We start from the raw sequence: 17,713 nt of genomic DNA, 5'->3' as shown, positions 1-17,713 counted from the left end.
TAATTCACTCATTATATATAAACAATATAAATACCTGTAAGATAAAAAAAAATACCTGAGGTAGAGTATATATTGAGGGGGAGAGGGAGAAAGTTTGTAATAGCGAGAGACTGGCAATGGAATCCTAGTTAGACAATGAAATAAGTGTATGTGCCCAAAGGAGCCAAGTTCTAAGATAGTATTGTTAAGTCAAAGGTGGAGAGCAGTGTGCATAGTATACAACCAGGTGGATGTAAAAAAAAAAAAAAAAGGGTTGTGTATGCAGCTCTGTGCTTAAAAATACTAGAAATTATATTTGTCTCGGGAGGGGTGGGATTGAAGCCAGAGTAGGAAGACTGTAATCCCTATGGTACTTACTGCTGTGAGGGCTCTAGGAATTTTCAGTGACCAGAGCTAGGAAATGTTTATTGTCTTAGAAAGAAAAAACAAATCCTGAGTTCATGCTGATAGTTCAAAGTCAGAATAGCTGTAGTCTCTAACTACCGTGTTCCATTAAAAGAAAAGAGATATTTTTACCTTATTTGACTTTGTATTTGTTGCTTTTCTCTTAGCCCAGAAATCTTAATTCCAAATAACAATAACATAATTGTATCTGTGTTATCCTGAAACACACACACACACACACACACACACACACACACACACAGGCAATGTTAAAATTACTGAAAACAGCAGGCCCACTCATTGCAGTTTAAGAATTCTTTGTGAGCCCCACCCCCACCCCGCCCAGGATGTATAGTCAGAATCGCACATTTGAAAGTAACTTAATGTAATTTTCCATTCGGTTTTACACCAACTGGATGATCGGTTAGGTTTATTGCTTTCATTTATTTTTATTTAGTTTTGTTTATTTCATGTAAAGAAAGCATTTATATAGCTCTGGAGTTAAAACTGTTAAATCGAGGTACATTTGAAGAGGCCTGGTTACTCCATGCCATCCCTTCCACCTCTCTCCATTACCTAAAAATGTACATAAACATTTTTATTAGTTTCGGTTCATTTTCCCATTGCTTTTTGAAAATATAAGCAGATGTGTACAATATATATATTCATATATCTCCTCCCAACCTGGCACTTAAGGTACTTTTCTGCACCTTACTTTTCTTCATGTAACAGTAGTAATCTCCTGAGGTTTGCTCCATAGTAGGGTATATACCTTTTTGTTGCTGCACAATAAATACTCTGTTGAATAGATGTACCAAAGCTAATGCAACCAGTCTTCTGTTGATGGACATCATGGTTCTACTCTTTTGCTGTTACAAATAGTACTACAATAAATAGCTTTATGCAAATGCCGTTTCTTGTTTTTGCTCATGTTTCATTAGGATAGAATCCAAGAATGAGATTGCTGAGTCAAGGAGTAAGCACATGTAATATTGCCAGTTATTGCCATATTCCTCTCTATAAGATCTGTACCGTTTTCTGTAGCTATCTAAGAGAGTGCCTATTTCCCCATAGCCTCATCAAAATATGTTACCAAGCTTTGGTTTGTTGACAGTTAGGTAAAAAGTGGTATTTAACATAGTGTCATTGTAAATATATTTTCTCTCATTATGAGTGAGGTTGAGCCAGGTTTAAGGGATATTGTATTTCGTTTTCAGTCAGCTGTGGGGACGTATATTTTTGAAGGAATTCCCTGGATGATACTGATGTGTACTCTACTTAACCGCTTGCATAATTCCTGATATTTCTTCTTTTGTTCAATAGAAATTTTGGTTGAGCCACATTTTTGGTGTTCAGTGTTATTTGTGCAGGACCTACCTGTGGCCACTTTATCTGATGTGTAACTTTCTTCCTGGTCTTAACCTTTCTGTGAGTTCTTAGTTGAAATAAAAAAACCTGATCTGACTGAATTGAGCCAAAAAGAAACTTACTGAACAGCTACCAGGTAGCTCACGGAATCACCAGAAGTCTGGAGAACCAGTTGTTAAAGAGTTGTGGACCAGAGAAGTGCAAGTAGTGCCAGTATATGGTATTTATCTTTTTGAGTATCAGTTACTGTTCTCCTTTGAAATACAGTGATGCTCTTGGGAAACTGAACTGGGACATATGCTAGATGGTACCAGATTTTAGGCTTTTCTCCCTTCTCTTCTTGTCTTTACCTTTCTTTCATTTTGTTGACCTGATTTTTTTTTTTCATTTTTTTATTTTCATTTTATTTATTTTTTTCAGTGTAACAGTATTCATTCTTTTTGCACAACACCCAGTGCTCCATGCAAAACGTGCCCTCCCCATTACCCACCACCTTTTCCCCCAACCTCCCACCCCTGACCCTTCAAAACCCTCAGGTTGCCCCAACGTCCCACCCCTGACCCTTCAAAACCCTCAGGTTGTTTTTCAGAGTACATAGTCTCTTATGGTTCGCCTCCCCTCCCCAATGTCCATAGCCCACTCCCCCTCTCCCAATCCCACCTCCCCCCAGCAACCCCCAGTTTGTTTTGTGAGATTAAGAGTCATTTATGGTTTGTCTCCCTCCCAATCCCATCTTGTTTCATTTACTCTTCTCCTATCCCCCTACCCCCCCATGTTGCTTCTCCATGTCCTCATATCAGGGAGATCATATGATAGTTGTCTTTCTCCGATTGACTTATTTCACTAAGCATGATACGCTCTAGTTCCATCCACTTCGTCGCAAATGGCATGATTTCATTTCTTTTGATGGCTGCATAGTATTCCATTGTGTATATATACCACATCTTCTTTATCCATTCATCTGTTGATGGACATCTAGGTTCTTTCCATAGTCTGACCTGATTTTTTTTTAAAAACAAAGCACCTTAAAATGTAGTCTTACTGATTTAACAATACCTTTTGGAATAAATATTTACTGTTTTACCAGTTAAGACCAAGAATCAGAGTAAGTTCCTTCTATTAGTAATAGGAAAGCAACCAAGATTTTTGGACTCCCAAGTTGTCGCTCCTTTTATTAGAGAATATTGACCTCTGTGTTGATCTTCCTTCCTTCCTTCCTTCCTTCCTTTCTTTGTATTGATACTTCTTTTACTTTTAGATCAGTACCATGACTAAGGCCCTTCTGCTATTGCAGTCTGGTAGGTTATGGTCTATAAACTGAGTTACTCTATTAGCTGATTTATTTTTATTCCTATTTCTGTTTTTAACCCATAACTGATTTGCCAATAATAAATAAGAATATGAACATTGATCATGCAGAACAGGAAAAGTGTAACAGAAGAAAATGGAAGAGAAAGCTACCTACCATAATATGGTATTAATACTGGAATGAAGCATACACATAAACATTATAGCACCTAGACAAGTATCAACCTTAGTAGTTGAGATTTCAGGCTTTCTGCAGGAAATGTTGAGAAACAAAATGCAAAGCATGTTAAAACAGACTCGAGATTGAAAAATTAATGGGCTCTTATATTCATATTTGCAACTTGTTTAGGTTTTGTGTCTTCTTATAACTTACTATCATTTTTTAAATTTAATTGTGCTCATATGTATCATCATATTTTTGTATGAATGTAGTGAATTACGAATTTAACTACTCTTTTCAAATGCTTCAACATTTATGGAATAATCTGTGTTTTCCCACTGATGTGAAATGCCACCATTGTCATACACAAATATCTTATTCTCTTCTCTTCATTTCTGTCCTTACATCATAGTCAGACTGTTTTAGTAACTTCATTTTATAGTACTTTATTTTTTCTGTTTTATAGTACTTTAAAAGTATATTGGGAAAAGTCTCTCATTACTTGGTAATTTAAAATATATCTTCACTATTCTTGAATTTTCTTTATCTTTCATTCGAATTTTAGAGTTTCCTTCCCTTTTCCTCTGTTGGTGTGCCTCCCAAAAAACTCCCTCAAAACCATGTTAATGTTTTCATTTAGGTCATTTAAAAATAATTTGTTAAATTAGAGATAATTGAAATATTTCAGTGTAAAACTTCGAATCCAGGAATATATCATGTCATTCCCTTTAAGTCTTATGTCCATCAGTGAAGTTTTATAGTTATCTTCATATAGATCCTATACATTTATTAAGATTATTACTAGGTTTTTTTTTTGAGGGGAGGTGTTACTGTGAGTGGGATTCTTAAATTCTCTCTCTTTACATACACGTATACAGGACTCTCTGATAGATTTTTGGTATTTATATAATGACATTTTGTGTATAACACAAAGGCAACTTAATAAATGAGAAAATGGAGTTTATCCTATTTACTTGACTAACTAGGATTCTTATTTGAATTAATAAGGTTTATCTTTACTTAAAATTGTAGCATTTTAGTTACTTATATGTACATTTTTTGCCATCATATTATACATTTCTTGTGAAATTAAAAATTTTAATCTTTTAAAAATCATTTTCCTTACCTTGCCGACGCCTAGTGTTATTGAAGACTTTGCCAATAAAAGGTATACAGTGGATATATTTTGAATGTATCTGCAATTAACTCAGAGGAGTTAATACTATGTAATAATTAATAATAATAGAGTAATAGTTGCTAGTTCTTAAATACAGTATTTTCCTTTGAGTCTCTCTTTCTATTCTTCAGGTATTAATTGAAGACTCTAGGGCACTTGGGTAGCTCAGTCAGTTAATCATCCAATTCTTGATTTTGGCTCAGGTCATGATCTCAGGGTTGTGAAATGGATTAAGCCCTGTGTCATGCTCCATGCTGGGCCTGGAGCCTGCTTAAGATATTTTCTTTCTCCCTGTGTGTCCTGCTCTCCCACCCTCTTTTTCTCTTTCTAAAAAGAAGAAAAATTAATTGAAGACTCTACTGTATTTCAAATACTCTACTTCTGCTGCAGCATTTATCACTTCATATTTCAGTGATTTCTTCATGTGACTGTGTTACTGTTCTTTCATCATAGAATAGAAGCCTACATTAGCTTATGTTCCTATCTTTAACATGTGGTATAGGCGTGGCATGGAAGGGGGAGGGTATTCCCCTTTCTCAGACTCACAGTATTCATAAGTAATAGACTGTAGAGGTGATCTTGGTAAGTTTTAACTGCTGCTTGGTAGCTAGTACTTTGCCCTGAAAATTTGTACTCCTCATTTGAATTAGTAGTTGCAAAAATAATATTTAAAAGTAATTGTTTAGCCAAAATAAAACAGGTCTTCCTCCAAATCAGGCAAGTCTGATATAAAATTCACTTCATGAGTGGTCGTGATTAATTTCAGAATGTCATTTGAGAAATTAATGTTTTTATTTGAAAAAGCAAATACTTCCCCTTTTTGGGAAATGAACTTTCCTGGTAAAGCATTTTTTTGAAATTGCCGAACTTTATCTAATTTTCAGTAGGCAAGTATGAAACACTACCTGGCAGAGAGGTTCATAGGTATGTTGAATCTGAAAATACTTCCTTTCTTTTGAGGTTTGATGCAGTTCAGTATTAAATTCAAATTGTTGACAAGGATATGGAGAAATTGGCACCCTTATACCCTGCTGGTGGGAATGTAAAATGGTACCGCCATTTTGGAAAACAATCTGGCATTATTCCACAGAGTTATTATACCCAGCAGTTCCACTCCTAGGTGTATGGCAAAAGAAATGAAAATATATGTCCACATGAAAACTTGTGCACAAATGTTGAGCAGTATTACACACAATAGACAAAAAGTAGAAACAACCAAGATCTCTATCAACTGAAGAATCAATAACTAAAAAGTATACCCATACAGTGGGAATATTATTTGTTAGTAAAAGGATTAAAGTACTGATACATGCTACAACATGGATGAACCTTGAAAGCATACTGAGTGACAAAGCCAGTAACAGAAGACCATGTGTTGTGTGAATCCATTTCTGTGAAACATCCCTATTTAGGCAAATCTGTAGAGAGAGAGAAACTGTTGGTTGCCTAGGGCTTGGCGGGGGGACTAGGAAGAAATGTGGTAACTGTGTGGGGTTTCTTTTTGGGGTGATGAATATGTTTTTAAAGTTGCATGTGGTGATGGTTGCACAACTGTGAGTATATTAAAACCATTGAATTGTACAAATAAAGTGGGTGAATTACATGGTATATGAATTACATTTCAGTAAAACTTAAAAATTCAAGTGGTTCTCAGGCATTATCAATAGGCCTTTTGTATTGTTTCTTCATTCTCCAATGGAAAGAGTTTAAGTTGCCTAAGAAGCACAGTTCCTTTTTTTTTTTTCTTTTTTAATAAAGATTTTATATATTTGAGAGAGAGCAAGAAAGGGAGAGGCAAACTCCCCCTTGAGCAGGGAGCCCGAGATGGGCCTCGATCCCAGGGCTCCAGGATGGTGACCTGAGCCAAAGGCAGACTACTCAGTTGACTGAGCCACCCAGACTCCCCCACAGTTCATTTTTATTGATTGATTCCTACAAAGTACTGCTTTTTGTGTACCTATATTCACTAGTGGTTATCATGTTTCCGTTAGTTTCTAGTGCCAAACTAAAAAGAAAAAAGAACTGGTTTGGAACAGCAGTATATACAGAAGTAATTGTAGATGGAGAAATTAAGAAAACAGCAAAATCCAGTAGTTCTTCTAATCCAAAATGGGATGAACAGCTAACCATGTAAGTACCTGAATGCAGGATTTCCAAAGGGGGGGAGCAGCATATGCTCCTTAGAATGCTTTTGGTTGTTCTTTTGTTGTAGTTGTAGGATAATCTCGAAGTAAGTAGTGTAATTTTCCAGTGTGAATAGACAATGCTAAGTATGAAAAGATTTTTGGTTAGTTTTGTTTTCTTTGTAGAGGAAGCATAGTAATTCTTGCTTTTTGGTTTATTAACTGAATTATTCCATACAGCCATATTTTCTGTTACTGTCTTGTAAAAAAAAGACAAAATCACCATTAATTTTGTCCTTTCTAAAGCATAATGTTATAAATTGTATATAGTAAAATTATTACAAATAACATCACCAGTTCTCTTAAATATTTAGGAGTTTGTTCAGATAGAACTAGTGTTGTGAAAGCTCAACAAGACTCTTATCTATTCGTGGTGTTTTGGTTTTGTGATTATAGGAATTCTTATCTAGTTATTGAAGTCCTAATGCACTTGAAGGGAATAATTGGTTTTATTTATAATTCAGATGTTTGCTGTTTCATACAATATTTTTTTTCAAAACTGAATTCATGGCTTTTTAAAAATTACTGAAATAAATGTGTATTCCTGTATTTTTGCTATAATTTTACTCTTACAGAAATGTGACCCCACAGTCTACATTGGAATTTCGAGTTTGGAGTCATTATACTTTAAAAGCCGATGCTTTATTAGGAAGAGCAACAATAGATCTGAAACAAGCTCTGTTAATACACAATAGAAAATGTAAGTTGTTTTAATCTTTGTTTCTTTAAAAATTTATTTTAGATACTTTTCAAAGTATTCTGAGGTCCAAAAGCAAAAATAGTTTTGTATTTATAAAAGAGAACTTTAGTTATTGCCTGTGATTGCTTTTAAGTTTGTGACTCTGTTTGAAATAGGAAATACATACTCTGGCTTTTCTCTGTCTAACAGATTTACAAAATGGTCTTAGTCATCCACGAGTACCCTGTTACCAGTGATCATGAATGATTTATTATTTATTAATTATGTACTTTAAAACTTGAAAAAATGATCATAATCTGAGCCTACTCTAACTTGGTTGATAATTTGTACAAAATAAAGTCTCTTAAATTTTCTTACTAATAACTAGCTCATTATAGAAAAATACAGAGAATATATAAAATTACAGAGGAAATAAATTGTTTGTTATTCTACTGTCCAAGGTTAAGCATTCCTAATAACTTAGTCTCTTGTCTCTTTCCTGTTCATAGATAAAACATTTTTTTCTCTGTATCTACTCATTTATCCCCTGCTTTTTTTCATCTAATAATTTAATATGAATATGTTTCCAGATAATGACATTTTTCTAGCCTGGGTAAGATGGTTTAAGCTTCACTTATTTGTAAATCTATCATTGTATGCAAAAATCGGGGGGTATACATACTTTTATAATTCTCGGGTGAGAGTTTATTGTTCTTAGCGATTTTTAAAAAGTATTGTGTGATCCAAAGATTACAAGCCAGAGTTCCAGTTTATGATTCAAGTAATCTCATATTTTTTGACATTTAGGCAGTTTCACTCAAACCAATGCCTCTGTTCATCTTATTTTCTTAGAAATTTTCTCATTCCTAAAGGTATGCTGAGTTACAGGTAAAAATGCTAATGTTTTAAATAATAAGGGGATTTTAAAAAAAACTTTTGTTTTTGATGTAGTTTTTGGACATAAAGAGTTATGAGTCAAAAAGTGTAAAAGCCGGGGCGCCTGGGTGGCTCAGTGGGTTAAGCCGCTGCCTTCGGCACAGGTCATGATCTTGGGGTCCTGGGATCGAGTCCTGCATCGGGCTCTCTGCTCAGCAGGGAGCCTGCTTCCCTCTCTCTCTCTCTCTCTCTCTCTGCCTGCCTCTCTATCTACTTGTGATCTCTCTCTATCAAATAAATAAATAAATAATCTTTAAAAAAAAAGTGTAAAAGCCATACTAATTTTTATATACACAGATTTTTAAAAAATATATATTCTTCTGAAGCAGTGAAAGTTTAATTCTCTGCTGTGCCATCGCTTCTGTTCATGCAATTCATCTTGGTTATGGAAATGTCTTAAAGGCATGTAATACCTTTCCTGGTCTGATGGTTGCTGTCTATCTATTTTTTTCTTGGCTATATAGCATTTCTGGTGTAAATACATAATACCTCAGTTAACTTCTGTTATTTCAGAATTAAATGTTTGGTTTAGCCAGTTTACATGCTATTTCTGTCCTGGATTAAGCATTTACATGAAATCCCTTTTTTTTTTAAACAAGTATAGTTGGCACACAGTATTATGTTAGTTTTAGGTGTATATATAGTAGTGTTAGCAAGTCTGTACATTATGCTATACTCACCACTAGTGTAGCTACCATCTGTCAACCATGCAATATGGTTACAGTACCACTGACTGTATTCCCTGTGCTGTACCTTTTTTTCTGTGCCTTAATTCATTTCATAGCTCGGAGCCTGTGCCTCCCTCTATACTTCACTCAGTTTTGCCTATCCCCCATCCCTTCCCCTCTGGCAACTGTCAGTTTGTTTTCCATATTTATGGGTCTGTTTTTCCTCTTTTGTTTGTTTTTTTTAGATTCCACTATAAGTGAAATCATACGGTGTTTGTCTTTCTTTGTCTTGTTTCATTTAGCATACTAACCTGTAGGCCTATCCATGTTACAGATGGCGAGATCTCATTCTTTTTTATGGCTGAGTAATATTCTGTTGTTTTTGCCACATTTTCTTTATCCATTTGTCTGTTGATGGACACAGGTGGTTTCTGTATCGTGGCTGTTTCAAATAATACTTCAGTAAGCATAAGGGTATATGTACCTTTTTGAATTAGTGTTTTTGTTTTCTTTGTGTAATTGCCCTGTAGTAGAGTTATTGGATCATATGGTAGTTCTATTTTTAATTTTTTGGTGAGTCTCTGTACTGTTTTCCACAGCAGCTGTATCAGTTTACATTCCCACAACAGTGCATAAAGGTTCCTTTTTCTCCACATCCTTATAACACTTGTTACTTCTTGTTGTTTTTAAAGCCATTTGACAAGGCTGAGATGATATTTCATTGTGGTTTTGCTTTGTATTTCCCTGATGATTAGTGATATTGAGCATCTTTACATGTGTCTATTAGCTGTCTGTACATTTTCTTTGGAAAAATGTCTATTTAGGTCCTCTGACCATTGTAATCAGATTACTTGTTTTTTTTTAGGTGTTGAGTTGTATAAATTTATGTATATTGGATATCAGTCCCTCATTGGATATATCATTTCCAAATATCTTCTCCCATTTGGTAGACTGTTTTGTTGATTGTTTGCCGTGCCAAAACTTTTTATTTTGGTGGTTGTCCCAGTAGTTTACTTTTGTTTTGTTTCCCTTGCCTAGAAAAGTGTTGCTAAGGCCAGTGTCAAAGCAGTAACTGCCTATGTTTTCTTCTGAGAGTTCTTTCTGGGAGTTCTCAGGTCTCACATTTAGGTCTTTAATTCATTTTGAATTTATTTTTGTGTTGTATTAGAAAGTGGTTCAGTTTCATTCTTATGGACGTAGTTGTCCAGTTTTTCCAGCACCATTTATTGAAAAGACTGTCTTTTCTCTAGTATATCTTCTCTCCTTGGTCATAGACTAATTAATTGACCATATAAGAATGGGTTTATTTCTGGGCTCTCTATTCTGTTTCATTGATCGATGTGTCTGTTTTTGTGCCAGAACCATACTGTTTTGATTATAGCTTTGTAATATATCTTGAAGCCTGTGATTATGGTACTTCTGCTTTGTTCTTCTTTTTCAAGATTGCTTTGGGTGTTTGGGGTCTTTTATAGTTCCATACAAATTTTAGAAATGTTTGTTTTAGTTCTGTGAAAATACTGTTGATATTTTGGTAAGGACTGCATTAAATCTATAGATTGCATTGGGTAGTATGGATATCTTAACAATATTCTTCCAGTCCATGAGCATGGTATATCTTCAGTTCTTTCATCAGTGTTTTATAGTTTTCACAATATCAGTCTTTTTACCTCCTTGGTTATGTTTATTCCTAGATACTTTATTATTTTGTTACAATTGTAAATGGAATTATTTTCCTGATATCTCTTTCTGCTACTTCATTTTTAGTGTATAGAAATGCAGCAGATTTCTGTATAATAGTTTTGTGTCCTGAAGCTTTACTGCATTCATTTACTAGTTGTGATAGTTTTTTGGTGGAGCCTTTAGGGTTTTCTGTGTGTGGTATCATATCATCTGCAAATGGTGACAATTGAGCTTCTTTCTTACCATTACCTTTTTACTTTCTTACCTTACCTTTTTTTTTTCCTCGTCCGGTTGCTGTAGCAAGGATTTTAAATATTATGTTGTGGCAAGAGTGGACATCCTTGTCTTGTTCCTGATCTTAGAGGAAAAGCTCTTGGTTTTTCACCATTGGGTATAATGTTAGTTGGGTTTTTCATATATGGCCTTTATTATAGTGAGGTACGTTCCCTCTAAACCCGCTTTGTTTAGTTTTTATTAATGTATATTGAATTTTGTCATATGCATTTTCTACAGCTATTGAGGTAATCATACGGTTTTTATATTTCATTTTGTTAATGTGGTATATCATATTGACAGATTTGTAAATACTGAACCGTCCCTACCTCCCTGGAGTAAATCCCACTTGATAGTGGTGAATGATCCTTTTAATGTTTCATTGAATGCCGTTTCCTAGTATTTTGTTATGATTTTTGCGTCTGTGTTCATCAGGGATATTGGCTTTTTTTCATAGTGTCTTTGGTTTTGGTATTAGGGTAATTCTAGCCTTATGGAATGCATTTGGAAGTTTTCCCTCCTCTTCTGTTTATTTGGAGTAGTTTGAGGAGAATAGGTATTAACTCTTCTTTAAATGTTTGATAGAATTCACCTGTGAATCCGTATGGTTCTTGACTTTGTTTATTGGGAGTTTTTTGATTACCAATTCAATTTTATTACTAGAAATAGTTCTGTTCTGATTTTCTGTTTCTTCCTCATAGTTTTGGAAGATGTTCTTTCTAGGAGTTTATCCATTTCTTCTAGGTTGTTTAATTTGTTGGCATATAATTTTTTTAGTAGTCTTCTTTTAATCCTTTGTATTTTTCTGAAGTTGGTTGTTACTTCTCTTTCATTTGTGATTTTACTCTTTTTTCCCCTCATGAGTCTGGCAGTTTTATCTTTCCAAAGAACCAGTATTTAGTTGTGTTTTGTTTTTTTTTTAAGATTTTATTTATTTATTTGACAGAGAGAGAGGAGAGATCACAAGCAGGCAGAGAGAGGGAGGGAAGCAGGCTCCCCACTGAGCAGAGAGCCCAGTGTGAGGCTCAATCTCAGGATCTTGTGATCAAGACCTGAGCCAAAGGCAGAGGCTTAACCCACTGAGCCACCCAGGCGCCCCAAGAACCAGCATTTAGTTTTATTGATCTTTTCTTTTTGTTGATGTTGTTGTTTGGTTGGTTTTGTTTTGTTTTGTTTTTAGTCTCTATTTTCATGTATTTCTTTAGGTTATGCTTGGCTTTCTTCCTCTCAGTTTTTTGTGTAGCTATTAGTATTTGGGTTTGTGGTTACTGTGAGGTTCACATATAAATCCTAAGTACATAGCAGCCTGTATATTAAATTGGTGTCACTTATGTTGAAACACATTCTAAAAGAACTTTCTTTTAATCCTCCCCTCTGTGTTTTATGTATATATTGTCATATTTTACACCTTTTGTTCATAATTTTCTTACTTGTAATTATAGTCTTTTTTTGATTTAAAGAAGTCCTTGCCACATTTCTTATTAGGCCAGTTTAGTGGTGATAAATTCTTTAACTTTTGTTTGTCTGGGAAACTCTTCTATTCTGATTAGTAACCTTGCCGGTATAATATTCTTAACTTGTAGGTTTTTTCCCTTTCAGCACTTTGAATAAAAATGAGTAAAATATTATTAATTAATTAATTAATGGTCTGCAAAGTTTCTTCTGAAAAAAATCAACTGATAGCCTTGTGGCTTTTCTTGTATACATGACTAGTTTGCTTCTCTCTTTCTGCCTTTAAATTCTTTTCTTTATCTTTGATCTTTGATATGTTAATTATGTTGTGGTATGGACCGTCTTGGGTCATCTTCTTTGGAACTCTGTGCTCCCTGAACCTTGATGTCTATTTCCCAGGTTAGGGAAGTTCTCAGCCATTATTTCTCAAATGAAGTTTTCTGTCCCTTTCTTCCTCTTCTCTTGGGACTTCTCTAATGTAAATGTTTACCTGATCTTGTCCACGAGATCCCATAACTTATCCTCATTTGTAAAAAATTCATTTTTTTTTTTCTTTTTGCTTTAGCATGGGTGCTGTTACCCTTCCTTCCATATCACTGATTCATTCTTCTGCATTATCTAATCTGTTTATTCTCTCTAGTGTGTATTTTGTGTGCTTTGGGTTTTTTTTGTTTTTTTTTTTTGTATTCTTCATCCCAGATTGGTCCTTCTTTATATTTCTTAAGTCTTGTTGAAGTTTTCAGTAAGTTCATCCACTTTCCTCTCAAGTCCAGTGAACGTCTTTATGATCAGTATTTTGAACTCTTTATCAGGTAGATTCGTTGTTTCCATTTCATTTAGATTTTTTATGAGGCTTTGTCTCTCTCTTTTTTAGAGCATATTCCTGTCTCCTCATTTTGCTCGACCTTCTGTGTTTAGAATGTTTTGCTTGACCTTCTCTGTTCATTAATTTCTATGAGTAAGTCAATATAGCTGTCTCTCCTTAACTTGGGAGTGGTCTTGTGTTTAGCTATGCATGGCACCTCTTTTTTAGTACACATAATTATTTCTTATAACTCACAACCCAGAGATGATAATTGCTAACAGTTCGATGAATTTTGTTTGTGTGTATATGAGTATAACAATTGGGACTTTATTCAGTTTCATATTGTGCTTAGCTCTCAATAATTACGTGCATTTCCTGTATCATTCAGTTGTATTCTTCACAAGCTAATTTAGTAATTTCACATTTTATCAAAAACTACAATTTATTTAACTATGCTTCTATCATTGCTATCTAGATTGTTTCCAATTTTGTTATATAAGACTGTATTAAACTTTTATATAAATATTATAATTATATTCCCTACAAAGATTATGATATTTATCTGCCAAAGTAATTTTGTAGAAAGGTCAGAATGTCAGTATTCTTTGAAAAGAACTTTTATAAATTGTATTAACTTGAAGTTATTTCTTAGAATTTAATTGAGCAGAATATGCTCAGAGGAAAAATTAAATTTTGTAAACATTCATACATGTCTGAAGTTGATGGTTTCAGAAATGGTAGTAGTAGCATCCTATACACTCCTGGAAGTCCATCTTTTTTTTTTTTTTTTTAATTATTGGAAGGTATATTAGTTTGCCAGGGCTGTCATACCCAAACACCAAAGACTGTGTGTCTTATATAACAAGTGTACCTTCTCACGATTCTGGCCGCTAGAAGGCTGAAATCAAGATGTCAGCAGTGTTGGTTTCTTCAGAGGACTTCTCTCTTTTGGTTTATAGATGGCCATCTTCTTATATCTTCACATTTTTTCCCTCTGTGCATGTGTCTGTATCAGAATTTCTTCCTCGTAAAAGGACACCAGTCATTATTGGATGAGAGGCACCTCAGTTTAATTTAATTACCTTTTCAAAGATGCTGTTTCCAAATTGAGTCACCTCCTGAGGTACCAGGGGTTAGGACTTAAACATATAAATTTGGGGGTGGGGGGAGGAGAACATAACTCAGCCTATAACAGAAGGTAAGTAAATTTAAAGTTTGTGAATTATAGTGCTTTAAAGGTAAAAGAACCCTTTGGGCATTAATCCGAGTGACTCATTTTATTTATTAAGTAACTTTTAATGTAAGTGGCTTGCTCAAGAACAGAAGTTTTGACTCTAACACTGGTTTTCTGAACCTTAGCTTTTAATTTTAATTAGAATAAAAGAAAGTGTAGCTCTAGTTAGCCTTGTAGAATTTAAAAATGCACTCATAATTGATAAAATTCTTGGCTGCCTTTGATTTAGCCTCTTGGTTTGGCACTTGGGCATTGTCCCTCTTCAAATTTATGGCCTAATTTCTTCTGTACTTAAGGCCCTGACATTTTCTTCTCATAAATTCATATTTTTCTATCCCTTCTCCTGATAAATTTGAGGTGAAAGTAGAGGCTTAATTGATTTGAATAGGTATATCTCCCAGTTTTAAAGATATTTACTTCTACACTTGATCTCAGCCAAAAGGCCGAGAAGCGATTGAAGATATTTACTTCTTTGGCCTTTATGGTTGTTTTAAGTTGTTATAGCCTTAAAACCCACAACTAAACCAACCTAAAATCATCTTATATTTTCCCCAAAAATACCCAGTAGGAGCTTACTAGGGAAGTGCTTTCATTTCTTCACATTTAAATCCCAGCAAGCCTTCCAGTCCTGAACCTTCATTTTTTTTTTCTTGTCATAACCTGGTTGGATAATGACCAGAGTTTTTGCTCATGCAGTCCTCTGATACATTGTCTGAGAAGTTATGTAGGTTTATGTAGCCCTCATTTGCACTCCAACCTTTAGTTATGTTTTCAGATCATGCAGATGCCATTCTAAATTATAGAAGTTATCTAATTGGCTCTGCAGAGGTATGTGGTATGTCATCAGCCGTGGATACTGATATCTGGGATAAATTTCTTTCTCTCAATCCCACTATTTCTTAAACTGCGAAGGAAAAAATCCCTCCATTATTAAAGATAAAGCCTGATACTAGTTAGAATGATAAGGACAGATTTTAATCAGTAATACGCTGTTGCAGTAAGGAAGACGGTCCAGCTTGATCTGAACTAAACTTGTATTTGTATAGCGGTAACTGGGCATTTCAAAGGGACACTGAGGAAGAGGGGAGTGGGTGGGTATGAGTGGAAGCTAAGTAGAGTCAGAGAAGTAAAAAATGATGAAGCGTTTTTGGTATAAATGTGATTAGGCCAGGTTTTTTTCTGCTGGTTGGAATTCTGTTCTCCCACGTAGACAGTGAGTCCTAAGCCCTATCCTTCCTGATGATTACATTTCTGAGGAGTGGCTTTCACATCCTGGACAAAGACACTCCCAAGTTATAGAGGATAATATTACAGTTGCCCTTGAACAACACAGGTTTGGATGGTTCGGGTTCCCTTATATTTTTGGATTTTTTACATTACAGTACCAGAAATACATTTTCTCTTCTTTATGGTTTTCTTAGTTATATTTTTCTTTTCTCTGATTTAATTTATTATAAGAATACAGTATTTAATACATATGTAGCATTTTAAATATATGTTTACTGACTTTCTGTTATCAGTAAGGCATCTGGTTATCTGTAGGCTATTAATAATTAAATTTGGGGGGAGTCAGAAGTTATAGGGGGATTTTCAACTGCACCAGGAGTCAATGCCCCTGAACCCTGCATTGTTCCAGGGTCAGCTGTACATCACAAAGGGAGAGAGGAAGAATTCACCATTGTAAGCCCTTTTTAGTAAATGCTCTAAGGTCAGGGCGTCAGAGTCCTCTCACAGGTGTAGACTGGAACAAACATGAAATTTTTTTTAGCAGTCCTGAATTTTCTCAGGTAGGCAGTATAAGTGGGGCTGCGATCATCCTTGCATTGTTACAGCTCTGTTAGTGTGTGTTCAAGTTTTTTAATGTGGGGAGAAGTGATGGATGAGATCATTTGTGCTGAGCATTTGCAGTTTTTATAGGCCAAGGTTGAGGCCCACTCAAGAAGATGACTCAGAGGAGTCTGACTGGAGTTTTCTTAAGAGAGAATCTTTGTCACCATTCATGGGTGAAAAATGTAAGAGCAGCATAGCTAATACCCACGTCACAGTGTGTATAGAACTTGGTCTTGTATTTCAATTTTGAGACTGATGGATCCACTTTAAACACCTGAGGGAGGAGTCAGATAGCTGCCACTCAAATCCTGGGAACTACACTGTGTTGGTTTTTATTTGTTTGTTTATGGTGTTAGTAGAACCAAGAACTTAGCTTTTGTTGAGGAAAGCATTTTGAAATCCATTAAGTTCACTTTTAATTGAATTATGTCCCAGGTGATTTACAGTAATCAGATAATTTGAAAATTATCCCTTTACATTGAATGGTAGGGAGACACAGCAGAGAAATGTGTCATTTATGACAGAAGACAGAGCACAAGTCAAATTTAATTTTATTTAAAAACTTGCCTTAGTCTTAGTTAGCAAACTAATTAGTTTGCTAAGTCTTAAGTTCTTTTTTTAAATTCACTTCGTATCAGCACAGACTAAAATATGTTAAAACCAAGCTTTTGAACAAATAATAATCTCATACCCAGTGATATAAATGCATTTCTATTCTTTAGAAAGATTTTTAGGATTGAAATGACTAGGTCAGAGGGAGTGAGCAGTTTGAAGCTTCCAGTTGTGCATAGCTGTCTCATTGCCTTCCTGAAACCATTACTCTAATTTGTACATACAATGAAGCATATAAAAGTGCCCATTTGTAAATATTTGCCATGCTAATGGGTTTTAAAAATGGAGATTGTCTTTATCAGAGCATTTCTTTAATAATTAAAAAAGTCACATTTATTGACATTCGTATTTCATCATTTGTGATTGTCTTGTATTCCTTTTACATTTTTTTATTCATTGTTCCTTGTTTCTCACTGACTTATAAAAGCTCTTTTTTCTTCCAGTTAATCATTTGCCACTTTTTTATTAGATTTGGTTGACAGAGTTTATGTCCGTAAAGTTTATCCAACTTCCATTTTTTATGCTCAGAGAATGTTTTTCAATTCCTGTATTTCATTTATCTACTTTTTTCTTACACATGTGTATGTTGGCCAGCCTCAAAAACTGCCCCAAGCATTCCTGCCTTCTGGTGTTTGCACCTTGTGTGGCCCCTCCCACACTGAATCAGATGGTCTGTGACAGAATATGATAGAAGTAATGGTATAGGACCTCCTGTGCTTGGTCATAAAAGACATTTCAGTATTTACCTTAGTCTCTTGGATTATGTACCTAGAAATTACCATTGTGAAGATTCAAGAAGCCCTATAGAAACACGTAAATGGAGAGGAACTGAGTCCTCTTCTCAGCTCTCAGCACCAGCTTGTTAGCTATATGTATGAGCCATCATTTAAGCAGATTTTCTAGCCCCTCTCAAAATTCTGGCTTTCAGACACTGAGCCATAATAAATGATTATTGTTATTTTTA

At 34.7% G+C, this 17,713-nt stretch overlaps 1 protein-coding gene across 4 annotated transcripts in view; it reads left to right on the top strand.

Annotated features, from left to right (window-relative positions):
- Positions 1-17,713, top strand: part of WWP1 (WW domain containing E3 ubiquitin protein ligase 1) — a 113,299-nt gene that overhangs the window by 32,611 nt on the left and 62,975 nt on the right. For 3 of the 4 annotated variants that reach the window (XM_046005078.1, XM_046005085.1, XM_046005073.1), the window contains exons 4-5: positions 6,389-6,527; positions 7,156-7,280. In XM_046005078.1, the coding sequence (XP_045861034.1) occupies positions 6,389-6,527; positions 7,156-7,280 (264 nt within the window). Of the gene's footprint in view, positions 1-6,388; positions 6,528-7,152; positions 7,281-17,713 lie in introns of those variants that run through there. The other variant, XM_046005095.1, reaches the window with a different exon arrangement.

This window comes from Meles meles, chromosome 1, assembly GCF_922984935.1.
Source record: "Meles meles chromosome 1, mMelMel3.1 paternal haplotype, whole genome shotgun sequence".
NCBI lineage: Eukaryota > Metazoa > Chordata > Mammalia > Carnivora > Mustelidae > Meles > Meles meles.
Note: the sequence above shows the minus strand (reverse complement) of the source record. Positions and strands in the feature narration are given on the sequence as shown.